Source organism: Felis catus, chromosome C1 (genome assembly GCF_018350175.1).
Source record: "Felis catus isolate Fca126 chromosome C1, F.catus_Fca126_mat1.0, whole genome shotgun sequence".
Taxonomy (NCBI): Eukaryota; Metazoa; Chordata; class Mammalia; order Carnivora; family Felidae; genus Felis; species Felis catus.
In genome coordinates this window covers 11,249,339-11,269,347 of record NC_058375.1, presented here as the reverse complement: position 1 = coordinate 11,269,347, position 20,009 = coordinate 11,249,339, and the positions used below count along the sequence as shown (strand labels likewise).

The following is a 20,009-nucleotide window of genomic DNA, read 5'->3' as shown; positions in this document are numbered from 1 at the left end:
ACCTGCTGCTACTATTTTGGTATCTCTCTGTGCCTTTTCTTCCCCAAACATCTACATATAAAATAAAATAGAAGCATCTGACACTCATTGCACTTAATAGTTGAATAATTTTCCTCGCTCCTCCGTCAGCCGATACACTTGGAGAGCTCTGCGAACACTGAGGTACGTGAAGTATTAATAGCCAGCAAAGACACGCGGCTTCTCTTGGATGCCCAACAGACTTCTCAAGCTTAACACTTCCCAAACCCACCTCCTGATCTCCTCCCCCAGGCCTGTCCCACGCAGGCCTCCCCTGGTCACGGACGGGGCCCCTCCCTTCCTGTTACTTGGACGGAAGATGGGAGTCATTTTCCACCTCTTGCCTCTCACACCCCACGTCCAATCTGTCGGCAAGTCCTGTTGGTTTCGTTTTCAAAATATACCAGGGATCTGACTTGTTTTTCTCCGTCTTCTTTAGGCTCTCCTCTCTGAGACATCAGCTCTCCTCCCCCGTGGCTGCAATACCCTCCTAATGGCCTTGTTTCTCCCGGTCTCCCTGCGGTCTACTCTCAACGTACTGGCCGGACCATCCCTTCGAACACACAAACATGGATCAGGGCACTCCTCTGCCCAAACCCTGCAAACACTTCCCGTTTCACTCAGAATAAAAGCCCGTCTTCACAAAGGCCGACAAGACCCTCTGTGATTTGGTCCCCGGTTCCCTTCTGCCTCCTTCCCCTCCTCCCCCCCTCATTTACCTTGCTCCAGCACCCAGCATCCTTCTCTTCCTTAAACACACGGGCATGTTCCTGCCTTAGGGCCTTGGCACTGGCTCTCCCTTCTGCCTGGAGCGTGTACCTGCCTGACCTCTGCGCAGCCGACTCCTTAGACAGCTGCAGGCCCTTCCCAACGAGGCCCACTTGGCTACCATGTTTGAAACAATACTCCCCCCTCTTGGGATCCCCCTCAACCTGCTCACTTTCCCTTTTCCCGTAGCACTTCCCACCTTCCAAGTATCACACACTTTCCTTTCTCTGTCGATTGTTTGTTGTACATCTGCCCCTGCTAGGATGTAAGGCGGGGATCTTGGTTCGGTCACTGGTGCATCCAAGCAGCAGATCAGAGCATGGCACACAGCAGGAGCTCACTGAAACTGGGACACCAATCTTTTCGGTTTTATTTTTGTTTTTTAAATTAAAAAAAATTTAAAAAAATTTAACGTATACTTAGAGAGAGAGAGCGAGCGCACGTACGCACGTGTGCAAGGGGGGGAGGGACAGAGAGAGACACAGAATCCAAAGCAGGCTTCAGGCTCCCAGCTGTCAGCACAGAGCTTGACGCAGGGCTCGAGCTCACGAACTGTGAGAGCATGACCTGAGCCAAAGTTGGACGCTCAACTGACTGAGCCACCCAGGCACCCCTAAGTTTTTAAGATTTTTAAGTAGGTTCCATGTCCAGTGTGGAGCCCGATGTGGGGCTTGAACTCACGACACTTCGATTAAGACCTGAGCTGAGATCAAGAGTCGGATGCTTAACAAACTGAGCCACCAAGGCGCCCCCATTAATCTATTTGAATACTGAAACTGCTTTTGGCTTTCACTATTATCAGAGTATTCTGATGGGCATCCTTGTATGTCTTTGTGTACATATCTTTGTGCACTTGTGTGATTTCCTAGTTAAATTCCCAAAATGGAATTACTAGGTAAACGGCAGGGCTCACAAGCTTCACACATTACAATTGCTGAGCAGACTGAACACATCTATTTGCAGGCGACCTGACGGTGACCCTTGGAGTATCTCAAGGGCAGGAAAGGAGGAACCTTAAACATCACATAGTCCACCCCTCATCTCACAGACAAAGTGAGCTTCAGAGAGATTACGTGATCCTGGCTGGCAGAGCTGGTAACACTGTATGTAGAGCAAGTCTCGTACATTGGGCCACACTACAGGCATTACAAATACTGATGGAATAATGTCAGTAAGTGGAAGTGCATATAAGATTCTGTGAGAAGAACAAGAATATAGCAGGCACACACACTGAGACGTTTGGTTTTCTGTGAAGTCAGGAAGAGACATCACCTAGGGAGGTCGAGCGGCCACACAGCAAAGGCCCAGGGGCGGAATGACCATGTCCTGAACCCTTTCTAAGTTAGGCAGCGTGGCCAAAGCTTTATAGACATTTTCACTTTTCATACAAATATCCTGAGTGGTCAGTGTAGTTGCCTTCATGGATGAGGACCGCAGTGCCTGGAGAGGCTGAGGACAACGGACCTGGCATTACAGTTAGCGTGCAGTGGAACCAGGACTTGAACCCAGGCCTGGCTGCTGCCTGGCTTGGAAGAACGACCTCTTCTATCCTAGGTTCCAAATACTGGAGGCATCAATTTCTTAGAGTCGGGCTCACCCTAAACCATCTCCTATAGACCAGACGCCAATTTATTACACAATCCCAGGCGGTACGCTCAGGTAACTGCGCCATTCCGGGTGTCCTCTACAGGGTTTCGGGACACCCGGGGACCAGAATCAGTAATCAGAAAGGTGGCTGGTGGGCCTGGAGTCAGGATGAGGGATGCAGGCAGCCCTGGAGAGCAAAGGGAAACCAGAAAGATCTTCGGAGCTTGCTGTTCCCTCTACTCTTGCCCCAGGTATCCCTGAAGCTCGCGGTCACACCCCTTGTGCGTTGCCTCCTCAGCAAGGCGTGTCCTGTCTGGCCAGCTTCAGCCTGTCACCTCGCCCTGGCCTTCTCTAGTACCTGCCCTGCTCACCACACCGTTGCCCTTTGATGGACTCGGTTTCATTTAGTTGTGTGCAGTCACTAGAACACAGCTCGATGAGTACAGGGACTTTTGCTTATTTGGTTTACTGCTGCCTCCAGTTCCTGGCACTTACTAGGTACTCGATTTTTATTGTTTAAAAAATGCTCTTATTTATTTTTGAGAGAGAGAAAGAGACAGAGTGCCATCAGGGGAGGGGCAGAGAGAGGGGGACACACAGCATCCGAAGCGGGCTCCAGGCTCTGAGCTGTCAGCAGAGAGTCTGTCGTGGGGCTCGAACTCACGACCGGTGAGATCATGACCTGAGCTGAAGTCGGACGCTCAACCGACTGAGCCACCCAGGCGCCCCAGAAGGTACTCGATTTTTAAAACAGAAACCAGTGAATTCAAAATCAGTCAGATCCAGATTCAAGGCCCAGCTCTGCTCCCCACGAGCTGTGTAACTTGAGGCAAGTCATTTAACCCCCCTGTCCCGGTTTCCTCATTTGTAAAACGGAGGGAAGTTGTTCGGTCAGGACTAAATGACACGACAAAAAATGACCTAATCCAGAGCCTTGAACACAGTGGGTCCCTCATTAATTACAACTGCTCTTATGAAGTCTTATTCCATCCCGACCATGGTGAAGCCCGAGACCGTCTCTGTGCGGGTGCGTCTCTGTGTGGCGCCTCGAGGAGGTCTCCTCCTGCAGAGTGCGATAAACGCGTCAACCCTCGCTCTTCATGCCCTCCTTCCCCCACCTTTCCTGCACTCCCATCAGTACGGCTTTTTTCCCAGTTAAAATAGAACACAAGTGATTAGGTTTCATTTCTTTTACTTAAATTACCGTCGAGTCTTTGCATAAATCATATTAACTGTAAGTGTTTCGGGGGCCCCTGGGTGGCCTGTTTGGTTAAGCATCTGCCTCTTGGTTTCGGCTCAGGTCATGGTCTCACGGTTTATGAGATCGAGGCCTGGGTGGGCTGGGCTCTGTGCTGACAGGGCAGAGCCTGCGTGGGATTCTCTCTCTGACCCTTCCCGGCTCATGCTCTCTCTTTCTCTCTCTCCCCTTCAAATTAAATAAATAAACATTAAAAAAAATACAAGTGTTTCCAGATTTATAAAGGCCATTTCCTTGGATTGTTTCTACAAAGGACCTCAATTCTTCCCATCATAATCCCATTTCTAAATTCTGGAGGTATTTTACTTCTCTCCTATAGATTAACTAGCATAAGGACCAGAAAAGAATAAAGAAGGATAAATATTTTGTGTTTCAATTCATGGTATTTTTCCTCCTGAGAAGATATTGAGTAAGAATTCAGATCTAGGGCGCCTGGGTGGCTCAGTCGGGTGGGTGTCTGACTTCGGCTCAGGTCATGATCTCACGGTTGGTGAGTTCGAGCCCCACGTCGGGCTCTGTGCTGTCAGCTCAGAGCCTGGAGCCTGCTTCCGATTCTGTGTCTCCCTCTCTCTCTGCCCCTCCCCTGCTCATGCTCTGTCTCTCTCTCTCTTTCAATAATGAATAAACGCAAAAAAAAAAAAAAAAAAAGAGAATTCAGATCTCACCCCCCACCTCCCCACCCGAGCTGGGAAGGAAGAGTAAGAAAAGCTGGCAGGGCTGTGATCTCGCGGAGACTCAGGCTGGGAAATGACCAACGAACTGGTGGTGACTTAGGGTCTGAGTCACAGTGAACAACACGGTCGCCATGGTCGCCTCTGCTTTTGGATGTTCTACCCTTCAAAGTTCAGGGTCCGTAACGCAAGCTCAGCGAGGCCAACAGCAAGCAAGAGTAACCACGTTTTCTCATCTCGATTCAGCATAGCCTGGCGAGATGACAGACGGATATGCCCGAAATCCAAACAAACATGAGTAGCGAATTTAAAAGAAAGGCAAAGCAGATGTGGCCTCTTTCAGAAACATTATTTGATTTTGACATGCATTGATGTTTCTGGCTAGTTTGCAGACCTTGGCTAATCAAAAACACTGACATTTTCTTCCCTCTCTGGGGTTGTAAGGAGTCTTCTTTGTGCGCCAAACGTGTCTGTGCCACACGTGTTTCGAGGTACCACGTGTACCTTTCATCGTATGATCCCAGACACGTAGGTTGCATCTTTGAGGGGACTTCTTTCTCCTCTGCAGCATACACACATTCACTTTTACTTCAAGTTCTGCATCCGTCTTCAGCAACCGTACAGAACCAGCCGCAGGAACAGGCCACCGCGATTCCGACTGAACACAAACCCGTCGATAAAATAACTTCTAAGACGCAAACAATGTGAAATGGAACAAAATCGAGGACCTGCAGCTAAAGCAGACTTTTAAAAGCCAGCATTTAGATAGATCCTTTTTCTAGACAGTGTGAAACTGCTAGACGCTTAGCAATTCCTTAAAAGAGACGAATCGTTCGTTCATTCCTTTACTCCTTCTTTTAACCTGAGAAGTCACGGGAAAGAATTTCTGCACGACGGTTCCAATCGGGTCGCCCTAAAATGGTATTTGATTTCAAGACCCTCAACCTCCCTGGCGCTCTGGTAGCTCTGTCTGTGCCTCCCCGGGGGGCACTCAGTGCGCCGTGACAATTCACGTGTGTCTCCCATTTGGGTGTTGCGGGTGCAAAGGCCACGTCTGACGTATTTCTGAAGCTGTGCAGCACGGCAGGTAAAAGTGGCCCCTGGAGTTCAGCTCCCGGGTCCATGTCCCCACACTGCCACTTGTGGATAGTGTGCTCTCGATCAGTTCCTTAGCCTTCCTGGGCTTCTGTGCCCTCATCTGGAAAATGGGGCTAATAATAGTCTCTCCCTCAACTGAGTTGCTCTGGGGATAAAGATAATCCATACAAAGCACCTGGCATAGTGGAAAACAACTAAAAGGCTCAAGAAAAGCTATTATACTCGTGTCTAACATAGTACTTGGCTCATCCAGAAGAAAGTCTGAAGTGAGAACGAGAATCCCTTCTCTCCTCGGCTTACTCCTGCAATGCTGTACTATTGCGCACTTGCGAACGTAATTCTGTACTTGCAAATGTCAAGTGTGAATTCTCAGGGTACACATTTTCTCTTCCACTAAACAGCGAGCTCCCTAAGGGCAGGGGTAGTGCTGACTACTTCTGGTCCTCCCCCTTGGCGCGGCTGTCCGCGAATGCCGGCTGCTTTGGCACGCTACTTGCTGTCGCACTGCGTGACCAGAGCCTCCACCTGAAGGGCCGCAGCATTTCTCCCCGGGGGCAGGTTCACACGTGGCGAGTCGGGCCTTTTACGTTATTCTGACATAAGGTCCCGGCTTCCCCAGACCACTCAGCTGATCTCCCTGTTGACTCAGAATAGAAAATTTTTGGCATTATCCTGTCTTAGAGGGTAGTGCTGCCTCACCCGGCCAGGGAAATGGCCACAGATCTCATGGTCGTGCCCAGCTCACCCAGCTGTAACCCAGTGGGGCCTGTTGGGAATCTGCGACTAATGTGAACGCTCCAAAGGGGAAAAATGGTTTACAAACCAAACTCATCTAACACGTTAGGCCAAACCCGTCTTCCAGGGAACTTGGGGGGTACAGCCGGGGAATGGACTGAGCCCTCAGGAGATGTCACTTCTACAGATCTAAATTCCGCGTCTTCCATTCCTGTCACTTGAGTCCTGACTTACCGCGATTATACAGCATGGCAGCCTAAAAGAATGGCAAGATCTTCAGTCACTACAGATTTAAGGACATTAGAAGGCAGGACAGCATGGGGCGCAATGCAAGGATTACAGGGCCAGCCTACCTGGGTTCCAATCCCAGCTTTGCCAAACACCAACGGTGAGACCCTGACAAGGTACCAAAATGAGCTAAGTGTCTGAAAAATGATGAATGGGGCGCCTGGGTGGCTCAGTCGGTTAAGCCGCCGACTTCGGCTCAGGTCATGATCTCGCGGTCCGTGAGTTCAAGCCCCGCATCAGGCTCTGGGCTGATGGCTCGGAGCCTGGAGCCTGTTTCAGATTCTGTGTCTCCCTCTCTCTGACCCTCCCCCGTTCATGCTCTGTCTCTCTCTGTCTCAAAAATAAATAAACGTTAAAAAAAAAATTTTTTTTTAAAAAATGAAAAATGATGAATGACAACAGCACCGGCTTCAAATGGCTGCCGTTTAATACGAGTTGATTTTTACAACTGCGTTTGGCACATGGTAAATTATCGATAAACGGAAGCTAATATTGTAATTTTCATGTCATCGTGCACAGTATGTCCAGACGGTAGCTACTATTTAGGACGACTCAAATCCAGCTCTTCCCTGCCGATCCAGTAGCTCACGTCAATGCAGAGTCAACTGTGACCCTCTCTCTCCTTTTTTCCTCACTCCTCACATTCAGATGGGTCTCCAGGAGCCAGGTCCCTCCAGACCTCCACGATCCTACCTCTCAAATATCTTACACTTGTCCACCTCTCTCTGTTCCCACTGTCCTCGTCTGGGCCAGTGGTTGCTGTCACGCTGGGGCCGGTGACCTCTCCCAGCTTCTCACTTTCCTCAGTCTGTCCTTCACGCGGCTCTAACAGCTTTCCAAAGCGTAGATCGGATTAAAGCACAGCTCCATGTGACAGCTTTCCTTGGCTTTATTACATACTGTAAAATAAAGTCCACTTTTCCTTCGTCGTCTTCTTTTTTTTTTTTTTTAAGTAGGCTCCACACCCAGCCTTAAGCCCGACACAGGGCGTGAACTCACAACTCTGAGATCGAGAGTTGGACGCTTAACCGACTGCGCCACCCAGGCGCCCCGAAAGTCCCCTTTTCGAGCCTGGCCTTTAAGGCTCCTTGCTACCTCGTCCCAGCATACTCTTCCTCCTTCCTCCCCTCGTCTACACCCGAGTCACACCTTGCGACTGGCTCTTCTGTGGACTCTCTTTGTTTCTCTGCCTGTAATGCTACTCTCTGGTTTCCCGCCCATCCAACTTCTAATTACCTTCCAAGACTTAAGCTAAACGGAAGTCAAAAGTCGGTGCCTGGGAGTCAGTGAGTCGAAGAAAGTAGGCTAATATAGCTGAGAAGGATTTTTAAAAATGTATAAAATAGGTGCCTTGAATTTTTTTTTCTTTGGTAAACCAGAAAACCTAGTTGACTCATTTTTATGACTCACTTTATGTTTGTGTTTGATCCATGTCAGGCACTTCGTGTAATTTTTTTTTTTCATCTAATCTTCTTAACGACCCTATTGGTTTGACATTATCACATCCACTTTGGAGATGAAGAAACCTGGGTTAGGGAATTTGTCCAAGGGCAGCAAGATAGTAAATGACAGAGCTGAGATCTGAACACCGGTCTGACTCCAAAGCCCAGGGCTGCAGCACAGGTCACCAAACGCTGTGCTTCGCGACCTCACGTTGTGTGTATTTGCCTGACATGTTTAAAATGTAGTGTTGGCCCTGATCTGACTTCGGTGTAGACGCATTACCACCCTGACTTATGCAGTGCCTTATGTTCTGCTAGTGGGTCTGAACGCCAGCTCCTGGTGAAATAGCTTTCAGTATACCAAGTGGGGTGGCATGAAACGCAATTATGCTTTTTTGACGAGGAAGCTGTTCAGTCCAGGGGCTTCCAGCTGAGGTCAGCCTCTCGTTCATTCATTATGCACCACGAGCAAGCACCTACTGACTTCCCACCACATGTATGACACTATGTTAAACTTATTTCCTTGTCTTTCTCCAAGAACTTCTTTATTCAATCTCAGGAAAGCCGTCTGGCAAATCTGAGTGCTTCCGAACCACAGGCTGATAATTTCTGCTTTAGAATAAGTGAACTGATGGCTTTCAGTGGCACTTTCTCTCCAGAGAAATCAGGCCCTGTGTTTGAGCTGGGCCTTTTTTAGTTACTCAAAAATAGGTCTGCTAATGCCTGTGAAACACAACATACACACGCAATTCAATAATTCCAACTTTTAAAAGTTATTAAAATAAATATCCTGTCTGGATGGCTGACATTTTCCTGGCTCTAAGTGGTAACTATGAACACAGGAAAGGCTCATCGGTGATCGAGAGTGGTCACCCATAACCGTTAGTGTTACGGAGTGAACTGTGTCCCCTACCAGAATCCATATGTTGGAGTCCTAACCCCCAGTACTTTAGCATGTGACTGACTGCGTTTAGACAGAAACTTCATGGAAGTAATTACGTTAAAACTAGGTCATTAAAGTGGGCCCTAATCCAATTTCATCGGTGTCCTTATAAGAAGAGATTAGGACATGAAAGGGAGAGAGAGAGACACCAGAAATGTGCACATACAGAGGCAAGACCACGTGACTGTGCATGGAGAGGGCGGCTGTGTGCAAGCCAAGGAGAGAGGTCTCAGAAAAAAACCAAACCTGCCCACACCTTGACCATGGACTTCTAACCTTGAGGACTGTAAGAAAATAAATTTCCGTTGTTTCTGTGGTATTCTGTTAAGGTGGCTCCAGTAAACTAAATCAAAGAACGAAACCACAGGGGTGCCTGGGTGGCTCAGTCTGTTAAGCGTCTGACTTCAGCACAGGTCATGATCTCACAGCCTGTGGGTTCGAGCCCCGCATCGGGCTCTGTGCTGACAGCTCAGAGCCTGGAACCTGCTTCGGATTCTGTGTCTCCCCCTCTCTGCCCCTCCCTGCTCACACTCTGTCTCTCCCTCTCTCAAAAAATAAATAAACATTAAAAAAAAAAAAAAAGAACGAAATCACACACAGTGTGAAGAATAACCTGCAAATCCCACCGGCATCTAAATTGATGCTTTAGGGCTGCTTTGTCCAACTGATAGTTTTTAAGCTTCTCCTATATATTAGGCCCCCAGCTAGATGTTAGGAGACTCTACGGATAAGGCTTCAAATTAGTAATGGGAAACGCAAGTGGCTGATACATTCCCCTGCTCTGAAAACGTGTCCTTGGAAGACATCAGTCACCATGAACTTGTGAGAGAAATCTCAGCTTCATTTCCCCGGTAGCCTATATAATTCAAGATATGAAGGTCACCTTCTCCCATACAAACATCTTCCAGCAAATAAAATTATCTTACCCAGTCCTTCCAGTTCTTGAACCACTTCTTTCCAAACGGGCTCGATGTGGATGCAGCTGAAGCACCAATCTGAGGTGATCTTAATGAGGTAGGGTTTCTTGAAGCTATCTGGAACCACTTCGTTCACATAATGTGAGAAGTGCAATAAATACTTTTCATCAATGGAGTCCCGCCGCTCCGAATTAAAAGGGAAGTGAAAAAAAGACTCATCAAAGTAAAAATTCTCATGGAAATGGCGGAAGCGATACTCTCGTTGCTGCTGCTTCTGGTAGCCCTGGTTCTCTCCGGCATCTCCGTAGTGATCGTAATTCGATCTCTTTTCTTCGTTGGAAAGGATCTGTGAGGAAAGAAAGAAAAAAAAAATAAGACATTTAAGAAGTGGGGAAAGTTTCACCCAGAGGATTTTCCTGTGAGCGGCATGGAAGACACAGGAAGAAAATGAATGGAGAGCCACGACATGGTTAGATATTCTCAACGTAATCTGCAACATACCAGGAGACTCTTTCTTTCTTCTTTCTTTCTTTTCTTTTCTTTCTTTCTTTCTTTCTTTCTTTCTTTCTTTCTTTCTTTCTTTCTTTTCCCAATTTTTCTAAGATATTATTTTATTTTATATGTTATTTATTTATTTACTTATTTATTACATGAAATTTATTGTCAAACTGGTTTGCATACCACACCCAGTGCTCATCCCAACAGGTGCCCTCCTCCATGCCCATCCCCCCCTCCCCCGATCCCCCATCAACTCTGTTTATTCTGTTTTTAAGAGTCTCTTATGGTTTGACTCTCTCCCTCCCTAACTTTTTTTTTCCCCTTCCCCCCCTCCCCCCACCATGGACTTCTGTTAAGTTTCTCAGGATCCACATAAGAGTGAAAACATATGGTCTCTGTCTTTCTCTGTAGGACTTATTTCACTTAGCGTAACACTCTCCAGTTCCAGCCGCATTGCTACAAAAGGCCAGGTTTCATTCTTTCTCATTGCCAAGTAGTATTCCATTGTGTATACAAACCACAATTTCTTTATCCATTCGTCAGCTGATGGACATTTAGGCTCTTTCCATAATTTGGCTATTGTTGAAAGTGCTGCTATAAACATTGGGGTACAAGTGCCCCTATGCATCAGCACTCCTGTATCCCTTGGGTAAATTCCTAGCAGTGCTATTGCTGGGTCATAGGGTAGATCTATAGGAGACCCTACTTTCAACAGAAACATTAAATATGTCAAGACTGAAATACTTCGGTCATTTGGATACTTATGTTCGTCCTGCCTTCAGAGATTTGGGGTTATCACAGTGCTCAATACATCAGTAAAGCAAATACAACGTAACATACTGTTGATCACCAGGGCTGGATGACAAGAAAATTGACTAGGTTATGCCACTTAAGTTGGAATAACTCAAAGCAAGATATGAAAAGCTGAGAACACCAAAAAGCAGCCACGGGGTTGAGCTCAGTGTCCCGGACGTTAGCTGACTTTGTTTTACTTAATTCTGAAGTCTAAAATTCAAGAGGCTGTTTTCGGATGATGTGCCATTCTATGAGCCAAGCACTGTTTCTTGAAGAGCATTACTCTACACAAACCATAAAGCCATGGACTTATCTTTAACACACATTCCAGAACAAGTTACTTAAGTGGACATGTTGGAAAATTGTTGAAAAAAGTCTGTTTAAATGCATTTGTAACCTTGTGTCACTTTAATAAATTGGGAAGTCAATCTTTCTTTAACAGAAGTTCTAGTATGTGTGCTGTCAAAGTGACCGTGTAATAGAAGTTTCTACAAAGGAAAGAGAGACCTACAGTTAGGAATTCTGAGAACTCTACAATTCCAATTAAAGCCTTTAAAATAAGCCAGTTTTGTTTTTTTTTTTTTTTTTTTTTTTTAAGAGCTGAAGTATTCAGGCACCAATTTCAACATATTGGATGTAACTAAATAAGTTTTCTCTACCATCATCTAGAAACCGGGTCAAGGGCATTGGGACTGTGCCCCTTCTGAGAGGTCTTTACAAAACTGGTCGCCTAAAGCAGATTTTATAAGAGCTAATGGATGCATCACAAGTTTGACAGGATACCTCATAAGCCTTGCTAATTTGGATGAACTTGTCTTCTGCTCCAGGATCTTTGTTTTTGTCAGGATGCCTGAAAACACAAATGGGCAGGCAGTGAGAACGCATTTAATGTTTTACACACAGTCAATTAACATCTTGTACACACGGTTCACTACCTCAGGTGGAAGGCCATTTTGTTAGGACGGTTTCTTAAAAATTCACAGGAGAAGCAATCACTTGCTTCGCATGACCGTAATAATTAAGTGGAACTTTGAAACAGGCAGTTTCTACCAAAAGCACTCCAGTGGGGCACATTTTCACAACACCGGGGAGCACTAGAACATTCCAGTGAGGAGAGGTGGGCTATGCACATGCCTTTACGTCGTTCCTAATACTGCTGAGCTGGGAGCTGGCTCCAGGCTAATGTCACTGAGGCCTCAGAACCGACTTCCCTTCCCAAGATGGCGGCAATTCATCCCCACGTTAGAATGTCATCGAGGAAGGTATTTCTTCGGACAACTCGGGAGGATATAGGAAATAGCTTCTAGGACACACTGTGAATTTGTTTCGTAACAACCATATTCCAAGTGGCATTGTGCTGCTGACGTTTAAGAGAGAGCATTTTACTTTCGTTATTGGTCTGCTTGTTCCTTTTTGCCTAAGATGGCCTTTCACCCGTAAACGGATCATGGTTTCAAGGCCCCACGTTTTAAGGGGTGAGAAAAATCTACAGTTTACGCAAAGTGATTTAAACTAATATTAGAACTAACATTTGCTATTACACACAGCTTGCAGTTAACTGTATCCATTTGTGGTCTTTCAGTATTCTATCATCTGCCTGTGTTCATGCCAATTTCAGCTTTGGGGATTTAAAGTCCTGGCAAGTAGGGGCTGGGTTTCACTTCCTTAGAGCTCCCAAAGTCCTAAGTCAGTGTTGGCTACCAACTGATATTTCAATGTTCTCTTTATTAAGAGGCCCTATTGCACAGCGTATTCTTTATATAATCACTTCTGCTAACTTCCAGTAAGTTTCCTCTAGCAAAGGTTCAGGAAAGAGAAGCATTCCTTCTTCCGGAAGCAAACGACTACTAAAAACGGCACCAAGTACACTGGAATAAAGACATTTTATAACTTGGTCAACTTATTCTGGCCGGGACGTGTTCGAATGAATTATACCACATATTCTGATTTCTCTAAAAATAAATTGCAAATGGCTGTCCATTAAATTTAGACATTATTCCTTGCTTTACTATTTAATTCTTGGTGTGAATATCAGTGGGAAAGGAAAATCTCAGCTGGGTTATCATGAAAATAGTATGACTTAAAGAAACAAGATGGTGGTTCCAAAACGTGCTTCTGGATGACCAAAAAAACCCAAAAAACAAAAACCAAAAAACCCCAAAAACCAAAAAACCCCCCAGTGTTTTAAATATTCAAACTTAGGCTAAAGGCTGAAAAGATAAAATAAAGCAATCACACAAATGAAGATTTAACGTACAGAACTCGGTAGGGCGGTGTTGAAGGATAGGAAGGGGCTTTTGAGGAGACTGAGTCAAGGCCAGGGCTGTGAGGGCAGCTGGGCCAAAACCACAGATCCTGACGAAGACAAAACCAAGGCCCGGGAACAGGGAGGAAGCCACAAGACAGTTTCAGGTCATGAGAACTATCTTCCTAACTGAGGGGTGCTGCCACGAGGTTGCAAACATTCAGAAAAGGATAAATCCAGCTCTAGGAAAGCACTGCCTAGTACTATTTTCAGTGTATAGGAAACATTTCACCCACTGCAGTATGATACTCGTCCTTTAAATCTGGAAGTGAAGAAAAATACTGCACTTGCTATCTACTGGCTGTGGAGTCACCTCTAAGGAAATAAAAATGAAGGGAGAAAAAGTAATATAGAGAAGTGTTAGGCAAATCGTTTTACTGTTCCAGTGACTGACCCTGTTCTATCTATTTGCTTAGGATCAAATTTTACGATGCCTTTTTCTTGGGGTGGGGTTGTTTACATTGCCAATGAAGATGATAAAAGAAAAGAACGTACGTTAAAACCTAATTATTAGGAGAGAAGCACAGTTTTCCTGAGAGACAGAGTAACTTTAAATGGTTTCACCGAGGAAGGGGAAAGCTCTTGAGAAGCCGAAGAGACATTATTTAGTAGTAAAACCTAGTAGAGGAAACCTACAAATCCAGGTCAACCACTAACCACTCCCCCCTGCTACTGCTCTGAAAAGTCAAACTGGGAAGCACTGTCCTTTTCAGCGTGTATGAAGCCATCATGAAATGAAACAAGTGATTTCAGTGATAAAACCCTGCCAGAGCCCAAACGGCAAAAAGTAACAGCACGGTGAACACGCAAAGGTGGAGTAAAATTTTAGACTTTCGCTGGATGATAGTCTATATATTTCTACGGTGATGAATTACTCCTAGAGAGAGTCTAATTAAGGAAGAGGAGCATATGACTCATTTAATTAATATCATAACACCCTTTTCAGCCCTGGAAGACAGAAACGTCAAAGCTGTCCATTTTAACAAATCCCACATACTCAAGCGATCGTTTCTGCTTTTTAAAATGTGGCCGAAGGCCATACTCTGTCCAAAAGAATGTTGCTACTTCATGAATTTACTGCAGACTTATATATTTTGCTTTAAATATAAAGAGGCAAGAGTTTGAAATGATGTGGAAGGCAACTTTGCTGTAAAGAGAGTCCCTGGAAAGAGGCCACACATAATTAGATTGTGTTTTCAGTATCTAATTCTGGACTCCCTGTGATAGGAGTTTGGTTTAAAATATGTATTCAAAACGTCATATTTGAAACTATCTTTTACCTTGATTGCGACCAGCTTCAAACGGAGGTCTTTCCCTGAAGAATAACGGTGTCAGGCAGAGTCATGCACGGCCTGCAATGCCATCTGCATGTGGCAGCTTTGCTCCTGCAGAACTTCCTGCCCCGCCCCCCCCCCCAACCTAACCCACTCATTCTTCTGCTCACGTGGGCAAGTGATTACAAAGTAAAAAAAGCAATAAACTATCTATTAGCACAGAAGGTCAAGCTACGGAGCCCAGGGGCAATAAAGACTTAATAACAGTGAGCCTAGATTTCCCCACAGGTAAAAGGGGGACAGCAATATCCTCCCTCATAGGGTGATGATCAGGTTTATATAAGATAAAAAGCATAGAACCTGGAACCTAGCATGCAGCAGGCTAGTTGGAGCCTCGTGAGAGCCTAGCATGTACAGTCATGATTCCCATTCCCAAACGGTCTTTTATTATTTACGACTGGCTCTGCCAGCTTCTAGTCACCTGTGCCCTTCCTGTCCTTTCTCTCCTGCTGCGCCCCTCCAGCCTCTACCTCTTTGGCATGTCCAAAGTGTTGGTGGAAAAAACTGATGATGCCTGTCTGTAAGTTTTAAATTCATTGCTGTCCTGCTAATTCACAAACACTGGTATACTCTTTAGCATATAGAAAACCTACCTACGTAGAATTATGACTTTTCTACAATTTTTTTTAACGTTTATTCATTTTTTTGAGAGACCGAGAGTGAGTGGGGGAGGGGCAGAGAGAGAGAGAGAGAGAGGGAGACACAGAATCCGAAGGAGGCTCCAGGCTCTGAGCTGTCAGCACAGAGCCCGACACGGGGCTCGAACCCACAGACCGTGAGGTCGTGACCTGAGCTGAAGTCGGACGCTTAACCCACTGAGCCACTCAGGCGCCCCGAATTATGACTTTTCTGTAGAGTAATTCTTAACAGCCATGTACTCGGTTCCTGAATATTCTTATAAAATTGAGAGCAAAAAAGCTCTTACTCTAAATTTTCTTGGAAGCTTAAAATTAATAATGTAGAAAACAGGATTGGAGAGTCTTCCCTTTAGCATAAAGGGTTACTTTATGAATAACATCATGGGGTGGTTGGCTTATTCATTGCTGATGACATATATACTTTAAAACTAAAGCTCCCTCCTACTTTAACATTAAATATGCTGGCAGTATCTAGGGTAATTCTTCAGGCCAAAAGCATTCACAGCAATACAGGCTTTGGATCTCATCACTAAAAAAAAATTAAAAAAAAATTATAGAATAACATGAACATTAGTTCTCCCAAATGAAATATTTTAGACAGATATAGATTTACTGAACATAGACACAGAGACAAATAAAAGCTAACCATAATTTAGGCTGCATTCCCCTACTGCAACTGCTTAGCTTATATTAAACTGCTAGTTCTTTGTTTCACCTACCATTCCCGGGCGAGCTTCTTATAAGCCTTTTTAATATCAGCCTGACTGGCTGTTCGGCTGACCCCTAGGACTCTGTATGGGTCAAAATCCAACGCAGACAGAATTTGCAGGACCAGAACCAGAACTATCAAGAACTGCCAGGAAATGCTCAATTTTTTCACTTCCATTTCTCTTCCTTTCCAGAGCTGAAATGATTGAAGAGGCAATAAGTTTCAGCGGTAGAAACCTGGACAGTCTCGCTTTTGAGGTAAAGGGCTAAGATAGACAGATGAAAAACAAAACAAACAAAAGCTGTTTGGCAGGAAAGGTGTCGGGCTGTTTGACCATGTCTTTTGAAATCGACAATCTTACTACTGTTTTTGAATATCACAAATAAGAACTATTCTAGGTGAAAAGGTGAGCGGTAAGACTTAACAGCAACTTGCCACATCCTTGGATTAGGTTGGCTCTAGAAATGACTGAAAAATCAATGAGATGGAGAAATAAAAGCAAATGTGGGAAAACATTCATAGGAAAATCAAGGCAACTACATCTCAAACACACTAGTTCACTTACGCTGACAATAATACTTTACATTTAAAAATACGTGGCTTCAGAATACTTCACTGAGTACATGCTAAATAAATTCAAGAGATCAGAAGAATTACCAAGTGCGAAACTGTGAAATGACATAGTTGTGACATTCTTGGGGTTAAATAAGTACCAACAGGGAAGTGAGATACTCTAAAAAAATAAAAAACTTGTTATGACGTTGTGTACCCCAATTCTAGTCTTTATCACCACACCCAGTGAAGCAAGAAAACAGAGAGGATGCTCTTTAATTTAACCATCAGCAATATGGTTATTATAAATGGAGACCTAAGAGGAGAAAAACTGGTGAGAAAAAAATTTAGTTTTCCACGTGAAGGGAGATTAATGGCAAAGCCTGTAGACCAGGCATCTTCAAATGTTAAAGATCCGTATCTGGTCAGGGTGGTAGCTGAACTCACTGTGGGCTGGGAAATAATCCTGGTTGGTTAATGAACAAGGTAGTGCTGTATTGCACGGACCTTTACGGTCAAGAATTACGAACTCTGTGATATCATACAGTGAGTTTTCACGGGTCATATTTATCCTGACTTTACATGAATTGCTAACATTTTAAGATTCAAGTGTCTAAGGTGACACCTTACTTAAGGTGGGCAAATCTGTAACAGTGGTGGATTTTGACAAGTGGAAGTCTAAACACTGGGAGTGATCACAAAATTGACTGACACGATGGCCAACTTTTAGGACTGCATGCATGCTGAGCCAAATCCGAAAACACATTCATTTCTTCCTTGTGGAGTCAACCTATAACCTATAAAACATGTACGGAGCGCTAAAACTCGGGAAGAGGAGACAGCTACTGGTCAGGCACACAAGCTCTGGAAACAGACTCACATCGGGATCCGTCCTCTACCACTTTATGACCTTGGGCAAGTTACTGAAACTTGCTAAGCCTCAGTGCCATTCATAAATGGAGGGTGAATAATACCACCTTGAAAAGATCAGCAAGGGAGTTAAACGTATGTAAAGATTTACTGAACACCGGGTCGACAGTCAGAAAGGGGTACTTATTTTTTTTCTACCACGCAGGGCAATCGCTGCCTTATTCCACCGCGTCAGTCGCCTCCAGTGAGGGGCCCAAGAGGCGGGGGGGGGGGGGGGGGGGGCTGTTCTTTGGCTGACAGTCTCGAGCTCGACTGTGCCGGCGTCGGGGCAGGAAATCACCTGCCCAACAGGTAGGCTACCGCCCGCGGGCAGTATCCCCCAGACCAGGCAGCGGCTCCAGGAGGCACGCTCCAAGTCTGAGCTCCCGCCGGAGGTCGCAACCCTCCAGGAGACAACCGCCTCCCCCGCCGCCCACCGAGAGCCCTGGGCCCGGCCCTGTCGGCTCCCGGTTTCCCCCGGGCCCTGGGGAACCGGGAACGAGGAGGAACTGACGGGAAATCCCCGAGCCTGCCCGGCCCCGCCGCGTCCGCGGCTCCGCGCGTCACGCCGGGAAGGAGTTACCGGGAAAGGGCACCGGCCCAACCGGCTGCAGCGTCCGTGCTCCAGTCAGTCCGCCGGGCCAGGAGCCTCCCGTCCGCACCAGCGCTCGCCGGGACCTGGGGAGGGGAGAGGGGCGGGGACGAGTGGAGGGGGTCACGTGACACTTAAAGGCTCGGCGCCCGGAAGTCACGGACTGAACTGGTCGAGGGCTTCTACTTTGCGAATCTGTTTTGACCCTTGCTACCCGCCGTCTGCGCGTGGACCTGGCGCGGTTGCCATAGGAACGCGGCCCGCTCTTTGGCTGGATCCAAAGGGATGATCGTGACCAAAGAGGACAAAACGTGCCTCCTAGCGAGGCGAAGTCGCGATGCATGATGGGATGCCCCCAAGACCTCCCCGATCCAGGGAGGTGTTTCAACACTTACCGGGAGATGGCCCTCGTCTGGCAACAGTTGCTAGGGTGGGGAAGCAATCGCTGGTCCCTGTTCTCTTTAACCCTATTCATAGAATCCTAGAGCGTCAGAGTTGGAAGGGACCTTAGGGACCCTTTCTAGTCCAACTCCTCCATAAACTGATGGGGAGACTGAGGCCCAGAGAGGGGCAGGGACTTGCCCAAGGCCTAGAATCCAGGACCCCTAAACTTATTTACCAAAGCGAGATCTGCCATAGAATGTGCCAGGGACTGCCCTCGGCTCGGGGAAACGGATGTGTGTGTGGTGGGGAGGGAGGGGGAGACACAGATGAATGAGGTAAACTTTCATTGAGCCAATGAGATACGTATCCTTGGGGATATAAAGAAAGAGGTTTCTTATCCCCCCACCGCCCTGTTTTTTATTGAATTTTCTTTTCATTTATCATTGACACACTGTATCTTTTCTTTCTTTATATTTTTCATCGTCTGTCTCCTCCCACTGGAATGTAAGCTTCTAAGGGCAGGGCTTTCTGATTTGTTCAACTGTATATTCTCGATGCCTGTGTAGACCTCAGCGCAGGCAGGATCTCAATAAATATTTGTGGAATAAGTGAATAAATGGGGCTGAGGTTTTGATGCTCAGGAGAATGGATTCTAAGGTAGACGTGAGTCAGGTTCAGCTTTAAATCTTGAACGGCCTTGTGCCACTTACTACTCTGTGACCTTGAACAGACACCACTTCCTCCAGCTCCAGCGTCCCCCATCTGTAAAATGGGGGAAAAGAATAGTTTTTGGTATTCCTTTGATAGGACTGTAGTCAAGGATAAGTGAGATAACACAATGTAAAGTGACTAGCACAATGGCTGGGACTTAGCAAATGTTCAGCAAACAGGAGCAATTATTTCTGAAAGGTGGAAGTGAGCTGTACAAACTGGGAGTTCAGAAGAGTAGATTTCTGCCTTTTTTTTTTTTTTTTTCTTTGTGGGAGGTGCTAGGGTGGGAAGGAAGGAAGAAGGGGATTCAAGACCGTGTAATGTGGGCTTGGTTGGATGAGACAGGCGAGTTTGGAACAGCAAACGACGAGATCTGGGCACCGGGCGGGGGCAGGAGAATTATGGTTTTATTACCGGCGGGAAGGGGGCTAGAGGACACTGAGGCAGGGAGGGGGTTGAATGGGGCTGGACAGACCATCGCCCCAGGCATGGGTGTCCCTCTTGCCAGCAGTATAACCCCCTCCGAGCTTTTTTTTTTAAGTTTAGATTTATTTATTTATTTATTTATTTATTTATTTATTTATTTATTTAAGAGAGAGAGAGAGAGAGAGAGAGAGAGAGAGAGAGAGGGAGAAAGCGAGCAGCTAGTGGAGCAGGGGCAGAGAGAGGGAGACAGGGTCGCACGCAGGCTCTGCGCTGACAGCAGAGAGCCCCATGCGGGGCTCCAACCGTGAGATCACGACCTGAGCCAAATTCAGACGCTTAACCACATTTAACCGACTGAACTACCCAGGGGCCGCCCCCGCCCCCTACCCCTGAACCCCCACCCTCCGAGTTTCTGTAAAAACGGAAAGAGG

The 20,009-nt window shown here is 46.2% G+C and overlaps 1 protein-coding gene across 5 annotated transcripts in view; it reads right to left on the bottom strand.

Moving 5' to 3' along the window:
* Window positions 1-20,009, bottom strand: part of DNAJC16 (DnaJ heat shock protein family (Hsp40) member C16) — a 42,660-nt gene that overhangs the window by 22,549 nt on the left and 102 nt on the right. For 3 of the 5 annotated variants that reach the window (XM_045035127.1, XM_045035125.1, XM_045035128.1), the window contains exons 2-6: window positions 18,453-19,203; window positions 18,049-18,143; window positions 16,015-16,199; window positions 11,802-11,868; window positions 9,735-10,071 (exon numbers count right to left, since the gene is read on the bottom strand). In XM_045035127.1, coding sequence (XP_044891062.1) covers window positions 9,735-10,071; window positions 11,802-11,868; window positions 16,015-16,181 — 571 coding nt within the window. In that variant the 5' untranslated portion in view covers window positions 16,182-16,199; window positions 18,049-18,143; window positions 18,453-19,203. Of the gene's footprint in view, window positions 1-9,734; window positions 10,072-11,801; window positions 11,869-16,014; window positions 16,200-18,048; window positions 18,144-18,452; window positions 19,204-20,009 lie in introns of those variants that run through there. The other 2 variants (XM_045035126.1, XM_045035129.1) reach the window with 2 other exon arrangements.